Source organism: Dipodomys spectabilis, unplaced genomic scaffold (genome assembly GCF_019054845.1).
Source record: "Dipodomys spectabilis isolate Male_0828 unplaced genomic scaffold, ASM1905484v1 ptg000032l, whole genome shotgun sequence".
In the NCBI taxonomy this organism is placed as follows: Eukaryota; Metazoa; Chordata; class Mammalia; order Rodentia; family Heteromyidae; genus Dipodomys; species Dipodomys spectabilis.
The window spans coordinates 7648638-7675737 of NW_024870709.1; the positions used below are offsets into that span (position 1 = coordinate 7648638).

A 27100-nucleotide genomic window follows, 5' to 3' on the forward strand; every position below is an offset into this window, starting at 1 on the left:
ATGTTACTTTAAAATTTATAATAAAGGAGAAAGTTATAATATATTAAAATATCATGGAGTTAATGTACCTACAGTATAATAGCCTTTATTAGAAAATTTATGATTATTTTGGTAATATATTTGCATTAAGCTCTGACAGTCCTAACTTGATTCCTGGAAATTCCAGTTGCCAGTCAGTCCAGGGGAATTGGTAAGTAAGTGGAGGGAGATTCAGTTAGTCTCCTTTATCTGACTATCGAATACTTCACTATGAAGACCAATGAAGTTTCCCCTAATACTTCAGAAAGAAGAGAGGGTAAAGAAAGAGAACAATTTTGGATTAGTATCTTACTAGCACCTCTGAAAGAAAAGTGTTTGGTCTACAATTTCTTCTATAAATAAGTTTATCTCCAGCATAGATTCAATATTTATTTCATGACGCATACTTATAAAAGATGTTCACTCAAATAACTTTCATTAGTGCTACACACTATCAGGCTTCCTTCGAGAGTCACAAAAGCAATAAAAAAAAAATCTAAGTATTTTAAAAAGCTCTTGAGTAAAGTGATTCATTAGCTTTTATTTGTTCCAATCTTAAGTTGTGGAATTTTCTCTTATACAAAGCCTAACATTTATCTGTCAAAACTAGTATTCCAGCCTGGAGTCAATAGCTCTTACGTGTAGTCCTAGCTACTCAGTAGACAGAATTCCAAGGCTACCTAGGCTAAAAGTCTGTAAGACTTTATCTCAATAGAAAAAGTTGAATGTGGTGACAGGCATATATAATACTAGCTATGGACGGAAGTGTAAACAGGGTGATGGTGGTCCATGACGGCTTAGTCATAAAATGAGACCATATGTCAAAAATAACCAGAGACAAAGGTGCTGACAGCATAGCTCAAGTGGTAGAAGCATGCATTGTAAGCACGTGACCCTGAGTTCAAACCTCAGTAGAGTATTCATCCAAATTCGAAATATATATATATACACTCACAAACACACTCACTGTGAAAACTTAGCATTCTAACCACGATAATTACAAGTGCCAAATTTGCTGGCATATGATATTATGTCTCTAAAATAAACATTGAGTCTCTAAACAATGTTCTTTCCTTTTCAGCGGACTGTGGAGGACCTTTTGAACTGTGGGAACCAAACACAACATTCAGTTCTCCAAACTTTCCAAACAACTATCCTAATCAGGCTTTCTGTAAGTCATTCATTTCCCAGTTCCTACCCCCCCGAATGTACATATCAAGAATATGTCCTCCCATGGGGCTGGGAAGGTGGCTCAGTGGTAGAGTGCTTGCCTTGCATTCATGAGGCCCTAGGTTCAATTCCTCAGCACCACATAAGCAGAAAAAGCTGGAAGTGCTGCTGTGGCTTAAGTGGTAGAGCACTAGACTTGAGCTGAAGAGCTGAGGGACAGCGCCCAGGCCCAGAGTTCAGGCACCATGACTGGCAAAAAAAAAAAAAGAATATGTCCTCCCATAAAATATCAAAGTAGAGAACAAATTTGTCAAACATGAACACATTTACTGTATATATCTGTAATATTTTTAATATAACAAGAATCAAAATTATTGCTAACCTGTTAGCAATGAAAATATTATACTAGGCAAAGTAATTCCTCAAAATATATTATTTCTGCCAATTCTCACAATTTAATAGTTCTTTAAGGTAATTGCTATTATTATGATTCCAAATGAAATAATTGAATATAATCATAAGACAGCCAGTTTATGTCATACTCCTCTAGCTTATGTACACAGTGTTATGGTGTTTATACATAGTCTGTAATTTATAGAACAAAGTGAATGGAAAGCTTAAAATGTAAAAAGTCAGTTAGTATTCCTTTTGCAAATATAGCAGTCAATAACGCAGATACCACAGTGATTTTTTTTTAGGCCAACTATGAAGAAGAAAATAACAAAAGGAATGTTATAATACTTACACTGAGAAAGACTAGTTAGCAAAGACTGTACAAATGCTGTATTTCCACCAATCTGACTAACATGAGAAACTCACTATAGAGATTGTATTAAAGGTGCAAAACAAGCGTCTAGTCCATCCTACTAAGCTTGCACATCAGTAGACTTGTTTAGAAACAAATCCTTCCCATGACCATACCTGGTTAAGGCTACTAACCTGGATAGGGAATTCTACCAGTGTAAGGAACACCCCAATGGTTGTAAAAAGTGAGTTAGAAAATGCCAACTTTTAGCAGGGCGCTCCTGGCTCACACCTGTAATCCTAGCTACTCAGGAGGCTGAGATCTGAGGATCATGATTCAAAACTAGCCCGAGCAAGAAAGTCTGTGAGACTCTTATCTCCAATAAACCACTAGAAAAACCAGAAGTGGCACTGTGGCTCAAGTGTTAAGAGTGCTAGTCTTGAGCCGAAGAGCTCAAGGACAGCACCCAAGCCCAGAGTTCAGGCCCCATGACCAACAACAACAACAAAAAGAAAATGCCAACTTTTCTTCTTGCAATGATCTAGAGATGAGCAAGTCCCACTTTCAAAGGCAAATAGATGACCATTATAGGGATTTACCTGATCTAATAAATAAATAAGCTATCATTCATCAAATTCCACTTTTATGGAGAAACAGATTATTATCTCTACTTCTTTGGACATTTTAAAAAGAATGTCATTTGAATTAAGTAAGAATTCATACAACAGTATGATATCCAAACAGAAATTCAGGGGCTTGGAAGGTAGCTCAGCGGTAGAGTGCTTGCCTTGAATGCATAGGTTTGATTCCTCAGCACCACGAGTAAGCAGAAAAAGCCAGAAGTGGCACTGTGGCTCAAGGGGTAGCTGAAGAGCTGAGGGACAGCGCCCAGGCCCAGAGGTCAGGCCCCACAACCAACCAAAAATAAATAAATCACAGCAATTCAGAGAAATTTGTTAACTAATTAATTTGCTCAAATACTAAACATGTTTAGGCACTGAAATAAATTTTTAAAGGCCATAATTTAACAAGGATTCAGATAAATTGTCGGGATTACAAAAATATTTAAGTCATTAAAATAAAGACAAAGACATTCATTCAGGAATTCATGGAGGGTCCTTAATGTGTAAACAAGGAGCCCAGAACTATGTATTGATTCTCTAATTAACTGTATTGAAATAGAATATTAGCTTTTTTGTTATTTGTAAGCTTTATGCTGTTGGATTCAATTGAAAGTTGTGATATTTTATTCTAGTATTACATCTTATATAAAAGTATGTACCCATGGTAAATTATTTCAAGTTTGAACTTTTACTTTCTAAACATATTCTTGGCCAAACAAATAACTTTCTTACACAATAAAGTAAAAAAACAAAAACAAAAACAATAAACACCTGTTTGAAATCTTGATTTTTTATGAAATGGAAAAAAATGCTTAAAAGTGATGTGAAGTTTTTCAGAAAGTGAAGACTTAAATGAGATACAAAGCAATGTATTGCAAATTAAATTTACTACTGATTATCTCTAAGGTGTCTGGAATTTAAATGCACAAAAAGGAAAGAACATACAAGTCCATTTTCAAGAGTTTGACTTAGAAAATGTGGTAGATGTAGTTGAAATCAGAGATGGTGGAGAAGATGAGTCTTCGCTCCTAGGTAAGTCTGTAGTCTTCCTACTGTGAAGACTGGCTAGCTCAAGACATGGGTGAATAGAATGCAAGACCAGAGATTGAACACTTCTACAACTAGCAAAACAAAAACACTAGCAGGATATTAACCTTCAATAGGCAGTTTGTTGGCATTGGTGACAAATACCATTTTCCTTGAGCTCTTGTGGATAGGAATTCCTTTCAAAATTGAATTATTTTCATTGCTTGTAATATACAAAGCAATTAAAAACGTGACAGTATACTTTAATTAGCTGAAGTATTATCAGTAAAGAGTGTCTATGCAATACCCACAAGAAGAGAATTCATGAAAAATAGTTTAAAAGTTATTATTAAGTTTGTACTATCTGTCTCTAATCCACTTGAAAGCAACATTAATATATTTGGATAATTAATTAGTACATTAATTAATTAATAACATATCAATTAATACATTTGGAAAAAAGAGTAAGAAAAATTCTTACCCACATTTATGCTTAACGGTCTTAAAAGGAAGCAGTCATTTCTTTGAAATATCATGAAGCTTGCACAGTAGAAGTGCTAATCCAGATAATATTATGATTAACACTTTATTAAGTTATAGAGCTGCAGAACCTTGACCAATATTGAAGAGCTCAATAAACATGTTGGATTCGTAGAAGTAGCATCTAAAATCCAAGAGACTATGAACATTTCTTATGGCTGCTTCATGATGAACATGCTTTTCCTAGAGAATGGATATGGGCTAAAGGCTATGTTGGTCTTCTAGATTTAAAGGTCTTACTGAGAATTAATTTTCCTTTGGAGCAGCCGTGTATACAGGGCCAGGGCCAGTGAAGGATGTGTTCTCCACTTCAAATAAGATGGCTATCTTGTTCATCACTGACAACAGTTTGACCAGAAAAGGATTTAAAGCAAACTTCACTACAGGGTATCATTTGGGGATGCCAGGTAAGAATGTTACAGATCACATCATCAATTTAGAGAAAACAAAAAAATAGAAAAATAAATATATACTGGGCTTCTATTATATGCATTCTTCCTCATCTTAAAGATTTTTCTGCTTTATATCTGTGTAATTGTGACTTGAGTTTTTGTCAGAGTAAGTATTGATCCAACATGCTTCTTCATAGATCTACTTGCACCTCTCTGGTGTTCAAAGGGCCTTGAATTATGCTCACTTTAAAGATGGTCACTTGGCTACCTCAACTATGTAAGGAAGAACCCGTTCTATCACCAAGGTCACATTCAGGGGACAGCTGGGAGACAGGCAGGTGATCTGTGGGAATGCCAATAATATCCTATCAAAGAGTTTAATGTCATGAAATAACCAACTTATTAGAGACATCTGGGATAAAACAACTACAGTGAAGGAATGTAATGCTGATATTCACTGGATACTCACCCTCCTTACTTGTATTTTTTACTTTATCCATTAACAAGAACAACATAAACAAAATTATGGTCTGTTCTGTGTACATGCACACAAGTGTGTACATGTTCACATATGTATGTGTGTGTGTTAAAATTTAACTCGAGTTAAATCTGGAGTTTAGTCAATAATCTCATCCCTTAGTAATTTTGTGATTGCTTATTTCATAATAACAAAAATTTTCTATGAACATTTTATCTGTTGTTTTAGGGTCTCCTCTTTGAGACATTTTTATTTTGTTTCACCATTTGATTTAAAATAATCGGTTTATAATTCTTGTAGAATATAATAAATTATCTTACATTAGCTATACAAGGAAGATTTCATTTTGATATTTTCATGCATGCATACATGTCTTTCAATCAATCATTCCCTATCACTTTCCTTGACCACCACCCTTTCCAAAGACATTTTCAACAAGTTTCCTTACCCTGTTGCCATACTTTCCAATTATCTATTTCAACCCTATTCATTCTCTTTCACCTTCTGTAACCCAATCCCCTTCAGTAATTCGAGAAGAAATCTTTGATTGCAGCAAGGATGGAGTCTTCATGAGCGTCACTGTGTGATGAATCATCACTGTGCGATGAATCTGCTGGCAGTATGAGTTCACATTCTGCCTGGACCTGGCGTAGAGGTGGCTGAATAGTGGCAAATAAACAGAACCAGCTTCCCTCAGCACTGTCCTTGTCAAAATTTCTTAGACTAAAAGTTTGAAAACGGACTTGGACTTCAGGGGAGAACTGAGCTGGCACTGGGAAGTGAGGCTGGACCCATAGATTTGTTTATGTTGGTGCTCTACTTCGGAGACACTTATAGAAAGCATGTACAAAAGGGACATCATATACTGGTGTTAGCATTTATCTCTTTTACTTGAGATAGATGTATCTGATATACTGTAGGGACAGCTTTGAAACTATTCAACTAAAATATAATTATGTAGCATACTTTTATATATTCCTTTACCCCGTTTCATTTGATCCCATTTTCATTGAAATAGAAGTTATAATAAGTATTTATTAAGAGGTATCTACAAATGTACTCTCATTGCTCTTTTCTGATACATTGAGCTCAGTAGTATGAGCTAACTCGGAAGTAGCAGCTGAATACACTTAAGGGTTTTGAGCCCTCCTCCAGGCATGTGCCTCAGAGACAAATCCAGGTCTATTTAAAACCAAGCTTTTTATGTTGACTACATGAAGCACAGCTACCAGAGACTTCATAAAAAGAAGAAAGAGAAATTCACTTCTTAGCAATATTTCTTTTTCTCTCGCTTACCGTTGGCATAAAACTATCAGAAATTATATTTAAGAGTCCAGAGAGAGTTAGACAGTTGTGTTAAACCTTTCTTGATGGATTTTAAATTCCATGGAAGCCAAATCAAGTCTATGCATTGAAAGAAAATTTAAAAACAGCTTATTTATGCATCTACTTAGATCTTATAATTTCTATTGAGCAGTAATGATCACTTTGCCTCATTGAACATGATTTTCTCTAATTCATCAATCTTTCGAAACAGTTTATATTTTCTGGACTTATTAGTATGAGATATTAGGGTATAATCCTAATACTTTTGGCTAAAGCCAAACAGTGGTTTATAATTTTCATATTTAAACTTATCATATTTAATTAATATGTGATTTTCTTTTTTTCTAACATCTATACTGGGTTTCATTATGAGTTTCCAAATATATTTGGTCAAACCCTCCTCCATCACTCTCCCTCTTTCCACCTATCCCTTTCTTAAAACAATTTCAACAGACTCCATGGTTCAATTTTCGTACATGTATGTCAAGTACTTTGTCCATACTCTATTTCTCTTCCCTCACTCTCTCTAATCACTCTTCCTCCTTTCAAAGACACCCACCTTTAAGCAGCATCTACTTTCATTTCTCTCATTTCTTGGTAAAGTACATGCTATCACTCAGAGATATGAAGTTCTTTGTCTCATGTGCATACATGGTAACTAATCATATTATCTGCCTTTATTGTTTTCTCCCATCCCCTTTACCTGTTTATTGCATAACTTATTTTAGAAGCAATACATTTTTACTTAGAAGCAATGCTTTTTATCCATCACTCTCTCATTCTCTTGTTCTCTCCCCCAAGTACAAATTACCTCAATTAATATAGGTAGGTAAGTAGATAGATAGATAGATAGATAGATAGATAGATAGATAGATAGATAGATAGATAGATAGATAGATAGATGAAAAACATTCAATCTTTATCCTGCTGAACATGGCTTCACTCAAAGTGATAATATCCAGTTTCACCCAGTTTCCTGAAACTGTACTATTTGGAGAGGTAAGGCATTCTTGGGGCTTGAACTTGGAACTTGGGCACTGTATTTGAACTATTTCCTTGTAGTCATTCCTTGTAGTCATACACATATATACACATTTTACTTATCTATTCATCAGAAGAAGAGAGTCTAGCTGTTTTCATATTGCTTAGCTTTTGTGAATACTTTTGTATCATGGCTTACATTTTCTCAGATATATGTCTAAGACTGGTATTGGTGGGTGGATTGCATAATAGTTCTATTTTCATATTTCCAAGATACATACATACAGCTTTTCATAGTAGTTATGTTCACTCACATTGTCATCAGCTGTGTATAAGGATACCCTCTCTCTCTCTCTCTCTCTCTCTCTCTCTCTCTCTCTCTCTCTCACACACACACACACACACACACACACACACACACACACACTTTTCCAGCATTTGCTGTTCTTGATGATAGCCATTCTAACCAGAATGGTATAAAATCTCCATGTCATTTGATTTTCATTACCCTTCAGGGCAAAATGTTACTTCTTCAAACATTTATCGGCTATTCAAATTCCTTTTGGAATTTTTTGTGTTCATTTGCCCCTTGCTTAAGATAAGTTGTTAGGATTTGGGGAGATGATTTTTTTGAGCTCTCTCTTTATCCTGGTTATTAATCCCTTGTCAAATGTATAGCTGGCAAAGATTTTTATGCCATTCTGAAGGCTGTATCTTCAGTCCTGAAACTATTTCCTCTGCTGTATAGAGGTTTTTTAGTTGGATGCAAGACATTTGTCAGTCCCTTCTCTTCTCATTTGCTGGACTATTCAAATTCTGTTTAAGAAGTTATTGCCTATGTCTATATGTTCCAGTGTTTTCCTGTAGTAGTTTCAGATTTACAGGTCTCTAATCTAGTCCAGTCTCTAATCTATTTGAAATTGATATCAATACAGAGCAAGAGACAAAGATCTAATTTCAGTAATGTATATATGGTTATCCATTTTTTCTAACTTATGATTTTCTAATTAAACCTATCCTGGCTACATTAACAAGAATAAGATTATCGATAACTTTATCTATGATTAAATTATTGTCTAGACCTAATTTTACCCAATGATTTTAATAAACTATGAAATCATGGATATTTTCAAACTATGATGACTAATATTCTATGATAATATTAAAATATATAATTATGGTCATGGAATTAGTGCTGTGAGGTTTTAAAATAAATATATATGTGTTAAAATATAGATTTATGATAGAATTATAAATAGATTTTATGTGTTGCTATTTTTAAATCTTCTTATTTCCTAGTAGAAAATAAAAGGAATATTTCTAAAGACAGAATAATTCTTTCTGTTAAAATATTAATTCTTGACTGAGAAACAAAATATAATTATCTCTGTCCATTTGTCATCTCAGTAATCTGATTCAAAATGTGTTCATGAACCAAATAATTACATTTACAAGTACTTCCCTAACAATATTATAGAGATATATAACTTATTTGTCTCATGGTATTATAAAAGTTTACAGAGAAAAACCAACTTTGGTACACTTAAGATGAAAAAGAAGTACTTACTTTCTTTTAATAGTCAAGCGCACTGAGTATTTAAACTCAGACCAATTTATTTGTACAAAAAAAATTACAAAATGTCCAAAATGGCTTAGATAAAAGGCAAATGGTGCTAGAGTATTCAACCACTGTTCAAATTTACATGAGTAAAATTTGTCTTATAGTTCATAAAACTAAAGTATGATTTCAAGTAAAATAAATTTTTTCAAAGGTGGGGTTTTGTTTGTTTTTTGGCCTTTTTTGAAAGTTGTGGGGTTTGAACTCTGAGCCTGGGCACTGTCCCTGAGCTCTTCAGCTCAAAGCTAGAGTTCTAACACTTGAGCTACAGTTCCACTTCTAGTATTCTGGTAGTTAATTGGAGATAAGATTCTCATGGACTTTCCTACCCAGGCTGGCTTTGAACCGCAATCCTCAAATCTCAGTATCCTGAGTGGCTAGGATTACAGGGGAGCCACCAGCACCTGGATCAAAAGTTATTTTATAATCACTAAAATTCCCATCAACTAATAAATTTACATTTTAAAATATTTTTTGAAATAATGCTTTTTAAAAAGAGCTTTTTTATTCTGTCAAATCTGTAATTAAGTTTTATGCCTATTTTTGAGGCATATCAATGATTTAACATCATTCATACTTATCGTTTAACAAATAATTACATTCTCATGTTCCGACAGTACTTTACTTATTCAGAGCTCCATCCTTGACTTCCTTTTGCATACCTTCTACTGTAGTTTCCATTACTATGTGATTACTCAGCATTGCTTGACCCTGCTTCAGCAGAATGCACTATTTCCTACATGACCTGACTGCTTCCACAAAAGACAGCATCCACATTGTTATCTAATAAACATCTGGAAGCATCAGTTAGATGATGATGCTTGAGGAGCATTATAGTAGCTGTGACTTGCCTGTTCATTTGAAGTGGGGTAATTTGCTGAAGAGGCAGTAACAAAAAAATTGAGGATATATGTACTCAAAGACCAATAGGCATTTCTTGGAACTTCCTTGAATCCTTCTTCAAAGAATATGACTGAAGTTCTATCTACAATTTTTTAAAGCTATATGTCTGACTTGGATTCTGTTTCTGAAGCCTTCTGAGTAACCAAGAGCACAGTTTTCAATATCAAAGCCAGTTCAACCATGTACCTTAGAAAGGGCTGATGTTCAAATGGAGTGAAATGGAATGAACACTCCCAAATCATTATTTCTTTATCCTATAAAATAATCTTCTTTCCTACTAGAGCCGTGCAAAGATGACACTTTTCAGTGTGAAAATGGAGAATGTGTTCCACTTGTGAACCTCTGTGATGGTCAGCCACATTGTAAGGATGGCTCAGATGAAGCACATTGTGGTAAATCTTATTTTTATGTTCATATTATTTTAACCACTATTTCTTAGATTCTAAGTGTGTGTTTATTACAATGCATCTGAAGTTGTGGAGTGTGAGCATCTCACAGTGATCCCAACAGTTCTGTGCTACCTAGTTAGAAGAAAATTTAACATGTGTTTCTGCTCATTTCTTTGTTTAAACGGAGATACATTTAATAACAAAAAGTCTAGGACAACCAACATCAGGTTGATCACCGAAATAACACAAGATGTAAGAGCCCAAAGTAGTCATTTTTGTACAACTCAGATTAGCCATTGACTGTATTGTGCTTATTATAGAATGTAAGTAGACATCAGGTGCTTATTTATAGCTGACTTCCAGACACTTGGCCCTTGTCTTTCTTGGTTCTTTAATATATTTTACTCCTTCTGTCTTACTTATTTTTTAATCTAGCCCCCTACCCCCCTTCAGGTTTCTGTAACAATTTGAGAATTCATTCTTTACTAAACCTCATTTTTACTTCTAGGAAATATTTAATGTACATATGTTATTTAATGTATATATCTATAAGTGTATATTTAATAGATATTATATGATACTGTATGTTACATATTATATTAGTCAATATCTAATCAAATAAGTGCATACATTGAAAGCATAATCAGTTTCTACACTCTAAATACTAAGAACATTGCTGTTACCCTAAGGCCTTCATTTACTTTTACCAACTTATGTCAAAATGATCCCATGTGTAATCTGATATTTTTAATACATGTCCCTTAATTAGTTTAAAATTTGTAGTATAAATAAGCATAATTGTAAATACTGAAAGAGTATAGAGATTTTATGATATATGTGTACAATGGTAACGAATAAACTAATTGACCTATCTGTCACTTCAGATATTTATGATTTCCTTTGCAGTAAGAATCTTTGAAACTTACTTTCATAGCATTTTTTGAAATATACAATGCACTATTATTGTATGCAGTAGTAAGTATAGTAAGCATATTCTTCAATAGATCTCATTCCTATCAACTAATGGAAATAGTTTTTCTTCTGATTGACCACACATCAATGCATTCACCTTCCAGTCTTTAGAAACTACCACTGTTCTCTGAATCTGCAGTGCATCTTTCCAATGGCACAATGAGCAACAATGGGCTGGTGCAGTTCAGAATCCAGGCCAAATGGCATGTAGCCTGTGCTGAGAACTGGACCACAGAAATTTCAAATGATGTTTGTCACCTTCTGGGACTGGGGTAAGTAATTTTTTTAAAGAATGTAACTTTTAAAACAATATTCCATTGAATTTATTTAAAATGTATAATTTGTGAGTTTAGAAAGCAGATATGAACTTAGAAAATGTATGAGCACAAAAGAAGAAAGTAAAATTTTGATTACCTCCTTTCTATAGTAGTAATTATGACTAAAATTATTTTAGAAATATATTTCTATGCAAATATTATACAAGATAAAATATGCTGTACATCTAAGCATTTTTTATGGTTGTACATATACCTTTTAAAGAAAATAAAGTACAATCATCTGTTGGGCTCTGTGGAGAATTTGTTCCTAGACCGCAATGGGTAATAAAATCCATGCATGCTCAAGTCCTTATTAAAAAAATGGCATAGCTAGGTACTGATGGCTCATGCTTATAATCCTATCAACTCAAGAGACTGAGATCTAAGAAATGTGGTTGAAAGCCAGGCAGTGCAAGAAAGGCTGTGAGATCTTATCTCCAATTAACCACAAAAAGACAGAAGCTGTGACTCAAGTGGTAGAGTGCTAACCTTGAACTAAAATCTCAGACACAGCCTCTATGCCATGATTCAAGCCCTAGAACCAACACATACACACACACACACACACACACAAAAAAAAACTGCACAATATTTGCAAGTAATCTGCATTTCTGCCCATTTATATTACATCATCTCCAGACTTATTATAAAAGCCATTAAAATATAAATAGCATATGAGTACTTGTGATTCTAGGGAATCATAACTAGAAAAAAATTGTAAATAGCCAGTATAGGTGTAATTTCTGTGTGTGGATAGATAGATAGATAGATAGATAGATAGATAGATAGATAGATAGATAGATAGATAGATAGATAGATAGATAGATTAGATAGAGAGATAGATGGCTTATATGTAAAGATATAGAAATTACAGAAACAGAGCACTGATTATATTCCATTTCCATAAGAAGCATAACAAAACACAATAGTACTTCAGAGAAATTTATTTTACTAAATATTTTCAAAATATTCACAATAGTTGCTTGAGAAAATTTGTTAAAGTACAATGTGAACTACATATGAGAAGGTTTAAGACATACCCAAGAAAGATAATACAAGTAAAACTTATAATTAATGAATCACCAAAAATTAATTATACTTCACAGTCTAATGTAATAATATGTTACGTGGACATCTAAGTTCACATTATTCATTCCTTACTTCCTCATATTTCTAGACAAAAACGAGCAAAAAATAGAAAACAATGAATATGCATAATTTGATTCTTCTGCAATTCTTCTCAATGTTTTGTTTTGTTTTGTTTTTTGTTTGTTGATTGTTGGGCTTGAACTCTGGGCCTGGATGCTGTCCCTCAACTCTTCGACTCAAGGCTAGCACTCTATCACTTGAGCCACTGCACCACTTTTAGTTTTCTGCTGGTTTATTGGAGATAAGAGTCTCATGGACTTTAATGGCTAGGCTGGCTTTGAACCACAGTCATCAGATCTCAGCCTCCTGAGTAGCTACAGGCCTGAGACACCGATGCCAGGCAATTCTTCTCAATTCTGACACAGCCTTCTATGACTGAAGATTCACAATTATATTCACATATAGTTATTTTTTAACCATTGACATGATTGTGCTTCTCACCTGTGTGTCATATTAAACTATGAGTTCTCTAAATGCAAGAGATGCATGTTGATTTTCCATCACTATAATATGTATCTGTGGTAACCAGCTTATAAATAGGTAAGGATCATTTTGTTGCAGTCTTGGAGTTTCCAATCAATGATCAATTGTTCCTAGCACTTTGGACATATGAGAAAGCAAGAGTAGGCTGTATAGTTCTTCAAAGTTTTCACTACCTTTCAACAGCACCAAGATTCAAAATTTGCAGACATTTAGAAGACATTTAAAGTCCAACCTACAGCACTTCTTTATTTTATCTGTTATTGCTCACATCCAAAGAAATCCTTGTTTGAAAAGAATATACGCACAAAATACATATTCATGGAGGCAATAAATTATTCATTGTTTTCATGCATACGTACATATAAATATGGATAGATCTAGCTATCTAAAAGCATGCCAAGAGTCATTTAACTAGAAAGCATTATCATTTTCTCTCTGCTCTGAACTGGTACCTCATTTTCTAACATAAAAGTTACAAGGTCAAAAAAGAAAAATAATCCATGTACTCTCATATGCATACATCAACATTTTAGCTAACACCAAATATTCGTAATTCATCAAAATCAAATGCAGTTGATTGCCTTTAACATACAAGGCTCCTCAAACCAACTAGTAGTGCATAAACCAACCTTAACGCACAGATTTTCAAAATGGCTTCCTGTTTATTTTCTTATTTTTTTTTTAATTTTATTTTATTTTATTTGAGAACATACTGTACAGAGGGGTTACAATTACATGGGTAGGATAATGCATACATTTCTTACCAAGCATTGCAGCCTCCTCCTTTGTTTACCCTTCACCTCCCTTCCCAGCCTCTCCCCTCCCCCCCACCCAATCATACCCCCCCTCCCCCCCCAGACCGACATTGTAAAGCTGGTTTTGACATGACATTTTGTACTTCTCATTGTTACAACAGGTCCACCTGAATCCTTAAACGACTTGTTTGTCCCCGTCTCCTCCACATGTTATACTGACATCAAATATAGTGAAAGCGGAGGTTACACTGTGGGGGAGGGACTTACAAAGCAACAAAGAAATAATCTTATAAATGCGTTAGAAACACATGCATGAAAGAAACAAAAACATTAAAATACATATTTGAGGGTTCGTTTTCCTAACATCACATTCTCTGACTTTTTCCGCTTGACTCATACCTATACTAGATATTGCAAATAAGGGAAACCGTGGGACCTATGTTTCTTTGGGCCTGGCTTACTTCACTTAATATAATTTTTTCCAAGCCTTTCCATTTCCTAACAAATGGGGAAATGTCATTCTTTCTGATGGAGGCATAGAATTCCATTGTGTATATATACCACATTTTCTTGATCCATTCATCTACTGAGGGGCATTTGGGTTGGTTCCATATCTTAGCTATGGTAAATAATGCTGCAATAAACATAGTTGTGCTGGTAGCTTTAGTGTGGTCTTTTTTGTAAACATTAGGGTAAATGCCCAAAAGTGGGATTGCTGGGTCATAGGGGAGTTCTATGTGAAGTCTTCTGAGGAACCTCCATATTGCTTTCCAAAGTGGTTGAACAAGTTTACATTCCCACCAACAATGAAGTAAGGTTCCTTTCTGTCCACATCCTCTCCAGCATCTGTTGTTGTTAGAGTTCTTGATTTTTGCTGTTCTAACTGGAGTGAGGTGATATCTCAATGTTGTTTTGATTTGCATTTCTTTTATGGCTAGGGATGTTGAACATTTCTTCATGTGTCTATTGGCCATCCTTCTTTCTTCTTCAGAGAAGCTTCTCTTTAGGTCTTTCGCCCACTTACTTATTGGGCAGTTGTTTCTTTGAGGATTTGTTGTTGGGTGGTTTAATTTTTTGAGTTCCAAGTATATTTTAGATATGAGACCCTTGTCCGTTGTATGGCTAGTAAAGATCTTCTCCCAATCCGTGGGCTTTCTATTGATCTTGCTAGCTATGTCATTTGCCCTGCAGAAGCTCTGCAACCTTATGCAATCCCATTTGTCCAACCTTTCTTTGATTTGTTGTGTTTCCGGATAAATATTCAGAAAATTTCGGCCTGAGCCAAGGAGACCCAGGGTTTCTCCTATTCCATCCTGTAATGTTTTCAGAGTGTCTGCTTTGAGTTCAAGGTCTTTGATCCATTTGGAGTTGATTCTGGTGCAGGGTGATATATAAGGATCTAGCTTTAGTTTTCTACATGTAGTTAACCAGTTTTGCCAGCACCATTTACTGAAGAGGTTGTCTTTCTTCCATTCTATTGTTTTAGCTCCCTTATCGAAGATTAGATGGCTATAGGTCTGTGGGTTCATTTCTGGGTTTTCAATTCTATTCCATTGGTACTGAGGTCTGTTCTTATGCCAATACCAAGCTGTTTTGATTACTATGGCTTTATAGTAGAGTTTGAAATTTGGTATTGATATTCCTCCAGCAGTGTTCTTTCCATTGAGGAGCGTTTTTGCTATTCGGGGTCTTTTATTGTTCCATATGAATTTTTGGATTGCCTCTTCTATTTCCTTGAAGAATGAGGATGGAATTTTGATAGGTATTGCGTTGAATTTGTAGATAGCCTTGGGAAGTATTGCCATTTTCACGATGTTAATCTTTCCAATCCAGGAGCATGGGAGGTTTTGCCATTTTTTAAGTTCTGTATTGATTTCCTTTTTCAAGATTTTAAAGTTTTCATCATAGAGGTCCTTCACTTCTTTAGTTAATTCCTAGGTATTTTATTTTTTGTGGGGCTATTACAAATGGAGTTGCTTTCCTAATTTCAGCCACACTTTTCTCATTGTTGGCATACAGAAAAGCCATTGATTTTGGGGGGTTAATTTTATAACCTGCTACTTTGCCAAAGTTTTGAATCAGCTTGAGTAATTTGGGAGTGGAGACTATGGGATTCTTTAAATACAAGATCATGTCATCTGCAAAGAGGGAGAGTTTTATTTCTTTTTTCCCTATTTGGATCCCCTTTATGTCTGCATCTTGTCTTATTGCTGTAGCTAGACATTCTAATACTAGATTGAAGAGAAGTGGAGAGAGTGGGCATCCTTGTCTTGTTCCTGAGTTAAGAGGAAATGGCTTTAGTTTTTCACCATTGAGTATAATGCTGGCTGTAGGTTTGTCATATACAGCCTTTATTGTATTGAGGAATGTTCCATGGATCCCTAATTTTTCCAAAACCTTCATCATAAAGGGGTGTTGGATCTTGTCGAATGCTTTTTCTGCATCTATTGAGATAACCATGTGGTTCTTATTCTTGCTCCTGTTGATGTGATGAATAATATTAATTGATTTGCGTATATTGAACCAGCTTTGCATCCCTGAAATGAATCCTGTTTGATCGTGGTGTATGATTTTTTGGATGAATTGTTGAAGTCGGTTGGCCAAAATTTTGTTGAGAAGTTTTGCATCAATGTTCATCAAAGAAATGGGTCTATAGTTCTCTTTCTTTGATGAGTCCCTGCCTGGTTTTGGGATGAGGGTTATGATGGCTTCATAGAATGTGTTCGGTAGTGAGCTTTCTCTTTCAATTTCATTGAAGAGTTGGAGGAGAATTGGTGTGAGCTCTGCTTTGAAGGCTTTGTAAAATTCCGCTGTAAAACCATCTGGTCCTGGACTTTTCTTAGCTGGGAGGTCTCTTAATGCTGTTTCTATTTAAATGCTTGATATGGGCCGGTTAAGATAGTTTAACTCATCTTGCTTTAGCTTTGGCATGTCAATATTTGCTAGGAAGAGGTCCATTTCTGTCAAGTTCTCAAACTTATTAGCATAAAGTTTTGAGAAGTATTCCCTTATAATGTTCTGAATCTTGGTTGTTTCCGTGGTGATGTTTCCATTCTCATCTCTGAGTTTATTAATTTGGGTGTGTTCTCTTCTTTTTCTGATAAGATTTGCTAAGGGTCTGTCAATTTTGTTGACTTTTTCGAAGAACCAACTCTTTGTTTTGTTGATTCTTTCTATAGTTTTTTTGGATTCTAATTCATTTAATTCTGATTTAATTTTGATTATTTCTTTCCATCTACTGGATTGGGGTTTATCTTGCTGCTCTTTTTCAAGGAGGTTTAGATGTGTCATTAAATTGTTAGTTTCAGATCTCTCCAATTTGTTGATGTAGGAGCTCAGAGCTATAAACTTGCCTCTGAGTACTGCCTTTGCTGTGTCCCAGAGGAGCTGGTATTTTGTGTGTTCATTTTTGTTGAATAGCATGAACATTTGAATTTCCTTTCTAATCTCTTCCATGACCCACTCATGATTCAGCAGTGTGTTGTTCAGCCTCCATGTGATACCGGACTTTCTTTGGTGGCTTTTGGTGTTGAGTTCTAATTTTATTCCCTTGTGGTCAGAGAGAATGCAAGGTATAACTTCAATGTTTCTGAATTTAGACAAGTTTGCTTTGTGGCCTAAAATGTGGTCTATTTTAGAAAACGTTCCATGTGCTGCTGAGAAAAACGTGTATTCTGATGCTGCTGGGTGAAATGTTCGGTAGATGTCTGTTAAATCTAGTTGATCTATGCAGCTGTTTAGATCTGCGGTTTCTCTGTTGAGTTTTTGCCGAGTTGATCTATCTAGTGGGGAGAGTGGTGTGTTAAAATCTCCAACAATTAATGTCTTTGGATCTATATGGGATTTGAGGGAAAGTAGTGTTTCTTTGATAAATTTGGGTGCTCCATTGTTTGGCGAATAGATATTTAGAATTGTAATATCCTCCTGAAGGAGAGATCCTTTAATTAGTATGTAGCAACCTTCTTTATCTCTTCTCACGAATTTTAATTTGAAGTCTATTTTATCTGATATTAGGATTGCAACTCCCGCCTGTTTATGGGGGCCGTTTGCTTGGTAGATTTTGTTCCAGCCTTTAACATTGAAAATGTGTTTGTTTTTATGGGCAAGATGTGACGCCTGCAGGCAGCAGATAGAAGGGTCTTGTTTTTTAATCCAACTAGACAGTCTATGTCGCTTAATTGGAGAGTTCAGTCCGTTAACATTAAGAGATAGGACTGAGAGGTATTTGGGAGTTCCTGCCATGTTATCTACCTTCTTGGGGGCTGCGAAAACTGGGTTCTTCCTATGGTTCTTGGATTCTCAGTTTGGGTGCAGTTTCTTGGCCTTTATTGCGGTCTTGTTGGTTTTCTATGTGTAGGACATCTTTAAGAATCTTTTGTAGGGCTGGTTTGGTGGAGATGTATTGTTTCAATTTTTCTTTGCTATGGAAGGTTTTTATTTGGCCTTCAGTTATGAAGGAGAGTTTAGCTGGGTACAGTATTCTTGGTTGGTAGTTGTTTGTTTTTAGGGCATGGCATACATCATTCCAGGCTCTTCTTGCTTTGATTGTCTCTCCTGAGAAATCTGAGGTGATTCCAATTGGTTTCCCTTTATAGGTGATTACCCTTTTCTCCTTGACAGCTTTAAGGATCTTTTCCTTGTTCTGAGTTGATCCTGTGTGGATTATAATGTGACGGTGGGATGTCCTATTCTGGTCTGGTCTATTTGGGGTTCTAAAGGCTTCTTGTATCTGGACAGGCCTATCTTTTTGCATGTTTGGGAAGTTCTCTGCTAGGATCTTGTTAAACAAATTTCCTAGACCATTAACTTCTGCTTCTAGGTGCTCCTCTACACCCATTATCCTTAGATTAGGCCTTCTGATGGTGTCTTCCAGGTGTTGGATAGATCTATCATATTTCTTGGACTTGTCTTGGATGGTTGTATGTTCTTTCTCTATAATATCTAGGCTGTCTTCAATCCCTGAGATTCGATCTTCTGCATGGTCTAACCTGCTGTCAAGACTCTCTACTTTGTTTTTTATCTCTTTTCCTTCTAGTTGGTCAGCTTTGATGGCTTCAAGTTCTTTGTTGAAGCTCTGTTTTAGGTCTTGTATGAATTTCTTTACTTCCTTAATTTGGTGTTCAGTGTTTGTCCTCAAATCACTTAGTTGATTGGTTATTGTTTCTTTGGGCTCCCATTCCTTCTGTTGGGTTCCATTCAGCATTCCCTTTGTGGTCTCCCTGACTTCCTTCAGCTCTTTGTTAATGGATTCCATGAATGCCTTTAGTGATCTTTGTGTGTTCTCTACCTGGTCTCTCAATTCCTGTATTACTCTTTGATTAGCTTCCTCCCGTTTGTGGGATTCCTGCAGATCTCTTTGAGTGTTCTCAGCCTGCTCACACCATTCCTCCCTTTCTCTTTGAGTATTCTCAAGTTGTTCATGCAAATCCTGTATCAGTTTTTGAGTAGCTTCCTCACGCTTATGATATTCCTGTATAAACTTCTGGGATGCCTCCTCTCTCTCCCTATCACGCTCATACAGAGTCCTTTGTACGTTGTCAAACTTCTCATTTATCATGTTTGCCAGCAGTGTTTGTAGAGCTGTTTGGGAACTCTCCTCTGGATTATTCATTATCTGTTCTAACCCCTGATTATCAGGATTGGGAATTGAGATACCCGAATTTGCCATTTTTCTTGTGTTTTTCCGGCTTACTCTGCCCATTTGAGATGAAGATAGCACCAGTTTTGTGCTAGAACACTATCTTAAGGCAACCATCAACCAAAGTTTGCATTTGTACAGTCAATAGTCTACAGATACAATCTAGTTCAACAGATACATCTATTCGACATCAAACAACTATATGTTAAAGGGCTTCGAACCGCAGAGAAGAATTTGGAAAACCAGAAATTATTAGGGTTAGGGAGAGATGTGGGTAAAAAATAGGAATAGATTGGTGTGGGGAGGCACAGGGAGAGTTAACTATGTCCTAATCACAATGCAGGAAATAGGTTGGGTAGGATGCAAGTAGAGAGAGAGAGAAAAAGAAGAAAGGGAAAGGGGAATGAAAAGAGACCAGAAAAAAAATAGAAACGTAAAAATTAATGTTATTATAGAGATTAAAAGACCATCTATTTAGAGAGGAACGTGAATATGTTGAGAGAAAGGGAGGGACATAGAGCAGATGTGAAAAACTTTAAAAAAATGCTTAAAATATTATATAGGTATAAAGAGGTAGTACTGCTATTAATGAATTTAACTCTCAGAGGTTTTGAATTGAGTAATAAGTTTGTGGATTAAGTGTGTACACAATGGGGGATAGGGTCTACTAGTTAACTACGGGTTTATCTGAGGATGTGCAGGACAAGAGTTAAGTCACATAAAGAAGAACAAAAGAGGAAAAGGTGGAAAGGATAGGAAAGTGAGAAGAAAAGATCAGAAGTTCAGTAGAGCTAGACAAAAAACAAAAAGATAATTAAGAATGAAAGAAAAAGAGAAAGAAGACAAGAAAAGAAAGGAAAACACACCTTCACGTATTCCTAAAATAAAAATTATAAGAGGAGAGAAAAAAAAAAAAGTTACTGGAAAACAATTATTTTTTCAGAAGAGGCAAAAATTAAAGATTAATAAAAGTTTTAGAAAAGGAAAAAAAATTTTATATATATATATAAGGTAACAAAATAATGAAAAACAAAAAATAAAAAAAGAAAAGAAGAAGAAGAAAAAAAAAAGTTCTTTGATTTTTTTTTTTTTTTTTTTTGGGAGGGGTGGGAAGAGTCCTGTATCTCCCTTTTGTCTGTAACCAGAGTCTGGTTGGAGTCTATGGTCAGCTTGAGGTCCTGTGGCTTGATTGGTTTCTTAAGTCAGTTTGTTGGAACAGGCAGAAAAATGCTCTGCTTTACCCAAGATTTTGAGATCCCCCTCCCAGGTTAGTTTACTGGGAGGGTGATCTGCTTTGAGAATCACAAAAGAGGGGGATGCAGTGATGAGGCTAGGTTCTGGGTAGAGTTGAGGCCTTTCAACAAACAGTAGCTTTTCCCTGGGGCTATTTTGTGAAAAAAACTCACAGCACCCAGCCTGGAGCCATTCTCAGGGTTTCTGTTTTTCAATTGATTGTGGTGGCTGCTAGAGGGAGGGGCAGCCTCTGGCTCTGGTTACCCAGTGAGGAGAGCCACTCCAATGGCTGGCGCCTGAGCTGGGTGACTTTTCCCTGGATGGAACTGAGTCTGTGAGGTCACTTCGCCGTTAAGTTCTTGTGACCTGCTAAATGACTCGTTTTATTCCAAGGCCTGAGCTGGAGCTAGCCGCTCCTCCGAGCTTTGTCGGTATCCAAGATGGAGATCACCGGTGCTGGGGGGGGAGGGGTGGCCTTCCCTCCTCTGCTCCCTGAGAAGGAGTGAGGAAGTCGGGCTTCTACTCACGCCGAGTCTTGGATCCTGGGTCGTCTCTGGTCTGCAAAGTGCAGGATGAAGTTGTCCGCACCTTGTCGGTTCTTGCTGGTGTTGAGTAGAAGCCGCTGGTCCGCTGCGTCTGGCTCCTTCGTCCCGGACTGTGTCTCAGGTATGACCCCAGGGCAGTGGTTGCCTCTGCGACCCTGCCGCTGCAGCGGCAGCTGCTGGCAGGCGCTCAGATGTGTCTGCTTGGCTTCCCCTCTCTTGACTAACTCTCTGTCCTGTGATGGCACACTTGGTGTGATTCTCTGGCTTGGGACTGTTCACTGGAACTCTGAAACTGTTTTCTATGCAAGAGCTTGTTCATATTCCAGCTTCTCCTCCGCCATCTTCCCAGAACCCTTCCTGTTTATTTTCATTTGGACCCTAAAATGTATTTTTCACTAGAAATAACATTGTTTGCAGTATTTGGGTACTTAGTCCACAAGCTGTTAACTTCTGGCAGACTGAGAGAGCTGTACTATATACTAGAGCCAAAATAATACTCAACCATGACATAAAAATATTTTTTACCATAGGAAAATGGTCTGAAGTCTCACAAGCAGTGCTAGAAATCTTCCATAACTTACTGCAATTGGGCTGAAACTTTCCAGTTTTCCTTATTTTTCAAAATTCTGTGGATTCATTATTGGAAGTCCCCAAAACAGACCCAATGTCAGACTCATCAAGATCATTCTTATCAAGAATGAAAGAAGGAAGTGAGTCCTAACGCACTTTATGTAAATACCCATCAATTTGGCTATGTAACTTAGTCAGAAACTTCCTGTCCTTTAGATATATGTACATATTTGTTAATATGTTTGCATTTGCATCATACTTTCTAATAATACTTTATAGGTTTTAATTAAAGTGTTTTTCACATTTGGGAACATTTCAGACAAAAGTGTGAAAGAGGGTGAGTGGTAGGAAGAATAATGGTTTTGAGTAATCAGCAAAACAAGGAAACTGTCGGATGCTAATCTGTCACATCAAGTAAAACTCTGGTGAACTGGTATTGACTCCAGGTTCCTATTTCCATAATAATTTTACTGGAATAGTGACTTCAGAGGGATAGGGTTCTAGGAAGTCCTGTGGTTCCACTGTCAAAATTGCCATTACGTCTCAGGAGCTGATTTATAGACTCAGTTGAAAGATGAAGCTGAACAGATTGGTACCTTGACTATATTTCTAAGTAGGGGCACCCAAATAACCTGGAAATTTGCCCAGGAAATTCGTGTTCCAGTTTACCACATTACTAAGCAGAAGAATTTTTTTGTTGTTTTGTTGTTGTTGTTGTTGTTCCATTGAGATTTGTGAATTCTTACTTAATTGCTTTCTAAAGGATGTATGGTATTCAGAGGAATTCATTGTTCACAAAACAAAAATTGGTCAAGACTTTTCTTTGAAAATATTTTTTTAGTGAGTTTGAAAACAGTATATTGGATGATGTTAAAACGCTGATTCCTACAGTTGCATGCCAGAATTTACTAGAATGGAAGTATAAATCTTTATTATATTTTAACAGTACATAATGTAAATACATCATTTTTCATGACAGCAGAGTCAGAAATACAAAGATTAGCCATGATATTTTGTCTCATCCATGAATGAAAAAAAACAATTTTTGACTTACCCATATGTGCATATAGACACATAGGGAATTAAAATGTATTGAGATAAATACAAGACTGTAGGAGATCCTAATTCAATATGGATGTATCAGGGAAGCTGAGTGTAAGCAGAGTAGATGAAAATCGACTCTATACAACCGTGTACTGTTTATTTACAGGTTTTTCTTTTTCCCAGCTAGTGAGTTTCACTGACCTCATTTTCTATGGATCACAGTCCTTCGAGCTGAAGACAGGGATGAGAGCTAGGTTTCTTAGTGTGTATAAAACAAGTAGTGCACCCCCCACTGCCTTACATACAGTGGTTTTGATGAAGGCCAGGTATTTGTTTTCTTCTCAAACGAGTCAGGGTAATTTATGCCAAGACCTTCAATCTTTGTCCGTGTGCTTGCTTATTAAAGTTTCCTTAGTGCTCTAATAAAGGAAAGAAAGTTATAACCTTAATGAGAATTGGTCTAGACTGGTAGATGCTAACTGAAAGAAAACTCAATGAGTTTAAATGATATGTGTTTAGCATAGTGGAAAGTAATTCAGGAGTTAACTTATTATAAAGGCATTGTAGTCTCTCAAGATTATTTATGCAGATGAAGTATGAGCTGCAATTCCCTGCAGATTCTCATAAATCATATGAGGCAGATTTCATCAGTCTTTCCTTTTCTTATCTATTAAGCATTTAATTCCATCCCATTTATAGCATGCATAAGTAAAAAGTATTTTGAATAACATTTTATGTCTTTTATCAAAGTATGAAAAAAATTTAATCTGATGGAAAAATTAAAGCACAGAAACTTAGAGTGGTGATTTTTACATGATATTTTCTATGAAAGAACACTGTACTGTTCTTAACCCAGCACAGGAGAAATTTACTTGATTTTCCATTTTAAAATTAGGAAGTCAGCAGCTATTTAAAAACTTCACAAAATTTCAAAAATGCTAATGTACTAAGTTAAGTAATTATTTGAATCATCCTAATCCTATAGGAAATTGGGGTTAATTTTTAAATTCCAATATACTTCTGCACAATATTACTTTATATATAAAATATATCAATTTGATCTTGTTCACAAACCCAAATTTTAAAAAAAAATGAATTTACTTCAATGCTTGTCCATTTCAGGGTTTTTTGAAAATACTGGGAGAGAGTAAAATATTGTTTTAAGTTTTTCAAATAAATGAAATAATGTATCTGTTATAATAGGCTACCAGAGAATCTATTGAACCCGGGCTAAGATATAAGGTCTTTGGTTGCAAGGGAAACTGAGGTCTTAGTCTCCATGAGAGCCAGGTATACCTCACAGGGAATTCTTTCACATTTAAGGAATTCATAATCTTCATGATACTTCATGTTTGTTTTGCTCCAAGCATAGAGTTGGTGGTTTGATTTCACTTGCTCTTAGAAGCAAGACAAAGAAACACAAAACAAACCATACAGAACTTTTTTATTCTACTGTCATAGATCTAAATACTCTACCAAAATAAACTCTAACTTAATCCATAGGATTGCTTCGTTTGTCAATACTTAGAATTTCAGTATGAAATAATAGATCAAAAGATCAGTTGATTTCTGTATTACCCTTAATACAGTAGCTTCTACAAAGTAAGACATTGATTAGGTTAAGATAACTAATCTATGGACATTTTTTTTCTTTTTTTTGGGGGGGGGGGGGTTCTGGTCATGGGGCCTGAACTCTGGGCCTGGGCGCTGTCCCTCAGCTCTTCAGCTCAAAGCTAGCGCTCTACTACTTGAGCCACAGCGCCACTTCCAGCTTTTTTCTTTTTGCTTATGTGGTGCTGAGGAATCAAACCCAGGGCCTCAGGCATGCAAGGCAAGCGCTCTACCACTGAGCCACCTTCCCAGCCCCCGACATTTCTTCATGTTTATGTAACTATCCCAAACTTTTGAGGTCTGAAGTCAGAAAATCTAAATTTAATGAAGCTTATCTGCTAAGAGTTACTTTAGGGCTAATAAATGGGAAGTGTACTCCCACAAATGTGCTAAATGAACAAGCAGGTGTAGATGAGATGTGGTCAGTTCAGTAATGATGTTTCTACAACTGCCGCTTACAGTGGGTCTCCTAATGGGATGATTTGCTATGGAATTCCTTCAATTCACCCTCCCCCTGTCAATAAAAAGGTTCCTCCAATGTCCCACAAAATCAATCCTCTTCTTTCTCTCCAATCTGAAAAGAAAGGTCCATCCCTCTCCAAAAACCTTTTAGGCTAATCCCACCTGGAACTATTCATTACTTAAACCTTTTGGGGTGTGAAATGAGCCTATAGTGCCTGGCTGCAGTATTCACATTATTCCTTTTAGCTTTTAGTGTATCCAATGGCTTAAAACATTTCTACCTAAGCTTTTGCTTCAGGGAAGAATTCTTATCAAGCAAATGCAGTCTGAGTGACTAGACAAAGGAGAGAAAACCTGAGAATGACCTCAGAAGAGAGGCAGAAGATTTAACACCATGCAAGGAGCCTTAGGCTATCATTTGTGCTCTCTGTAGAATTCATTTATATTTTTATATTCCAACTATGACCTAAAAATAATAATGTCTGTATATATAGTCTCCTTTTATCATATAGAATAAAGTTTTTCTGAAGTCAGGAGAACCCTTTGAGGATATATTACCCATAAACATGGTAATCAGGGTTTAAGACAAGTTCCAGGAGGCATTAATATGTCAACAAGGTAATACTATGTGTTGTTTCTATGCTATACTAAATTTTTACCGATTTAGATAGTTATGTAAGTGGACAATAGCATTAGATAAACCTTCAGATCTTGCCATTTTTTTAATTTAGAAAATGGACACTTTAGCTGTATTCTTTGTGGAATGCCTCTCTAAAATCTAATAACAATTCTCTTTGAAGAAATGAAAATGGGAGCCAAAAGGACATCAACTGAATAATTACAGAACTTTATGTAAAATAGCCTCTCTTCAATTTGCTGAATATCCATTGTTCATAAATATGTTGATTTCATCTAGAATAATCATATAAAATCACTAATAACCATCCCTTCATAGTGCACGCCAGTAGTAGATGTATGATGCTTAAATCAACATGCCAGAAATATATCTTTAATGGAAAATTTTAATAAAGGAGCATCTTGAAGATGTTCCCCATTTAGTCTCAAGTGCTGTAGAACAGATGATCAGATAACTAGAAATCACTACAGAATAAAAATGTCCCTGGTGCCTTAGACAAGTAGAAAAGAAAATCTTGTATTTGGCTAGGATGGGAGTTTTCTGATAATAGTAGGCACCAGAACCACCCAGAAAGCTTGTTGAAATACAGATTTCTGGACCCTCTCCCAGAGTTTCTGACTCTAGTGGTCTTAGAAGATTGGAGAATGTTGAGTGCAGTTACTGATATAGCTAATTCTGTAAGAATGTGCGATGGGAAGGCAGGACATAGAAAACTACGTAGAAGAATGTTTACTTTATGGCAGACGTTCAATAGAATATGGATACTGGGAATGTGATCAAACACATCAACAAGAAGCATTGTCTAAAATGGAGATTGGAAAGTGACTGTAGCCCACCAGCTTTGCCCCCACAGTAACAAAGGATACTTCTCAGTTCCAACTATAGGACACACACACACTAGGACACACACACACACACACACACACACACACACACACACACACACACACATCATATATAAATGTGGTAGTAACATATTTGAACTAGAATCTCCCAATTACTAACCAAATGGTCTTCCAATTAAGCTAGATGTCTAGCTCTTTTTGTTTTAAATTTTCATATAGGGTCTCATATATTTGGCCAGGGCTGGCTTCAAACTGTAATCCTCTTATCCTTGCCTGTGCATACCTTGTTTTACAAATGTGTACACAACAACATCCGTATTGAATTTTGAGCTACCATCTCATTAACCTTTTTGCCAAGGAGGGTCTCAATCTAGGAACCTCTCATCTTTTCCTCCAAAATAGCTGGGATTATTTCTAGTCTTAGAATTCCCATACTTTTATAAATCAAGATTTGTGTGATAACCACAGTTGTACCAATGGTAAAATTCAAAATGCCTTAAAACCTGTTTGAGGCTCATTGTATCTTCTATAATGTATGCGTCATTAGATATCACAGGACAGCGTTGGTAAATTCCTCATGACCTCAGTGAAACATCCTTGCACTTCTAAATATCCTTCTGCCCTTTAAGG

At 35.9% G+C, this 27100-nt stretch overlaps 1 protein-coding gene across 2 annotated transcripts in view; it reads left to right on the forward strand.

The window, feature by feature from the left end:
- Tmprss15 (transmembrane serine protease 15) overlaps positions 1–27100 on the forward strand; it is a 102205-nt gene that overhangs the window by 51225 nt on the left and 23880 nt on the right. For both annotated transcript variants that reach the window (XM_042676982.1, XM_042676983.1), the window contains 5 exons: positions 1100–1189; positions 3463–3588; positions 4389–4529; positions 10102–10212; positions 11321–11453. In XM_042676982.1, coding sequence (XP_042532916.1) covers positions 1100–1189; positions 3463–3588; positions 4389–4529; positions 10102–10212; positions 11321–11453 — 601 coding nt within the window. The remainder of the gene's footprint in view (positions 1–1099; positions 1190–3462; positions 3589–4388; positions 4530–10101; positions 10213–11320; positions 11454–27100) is intronic.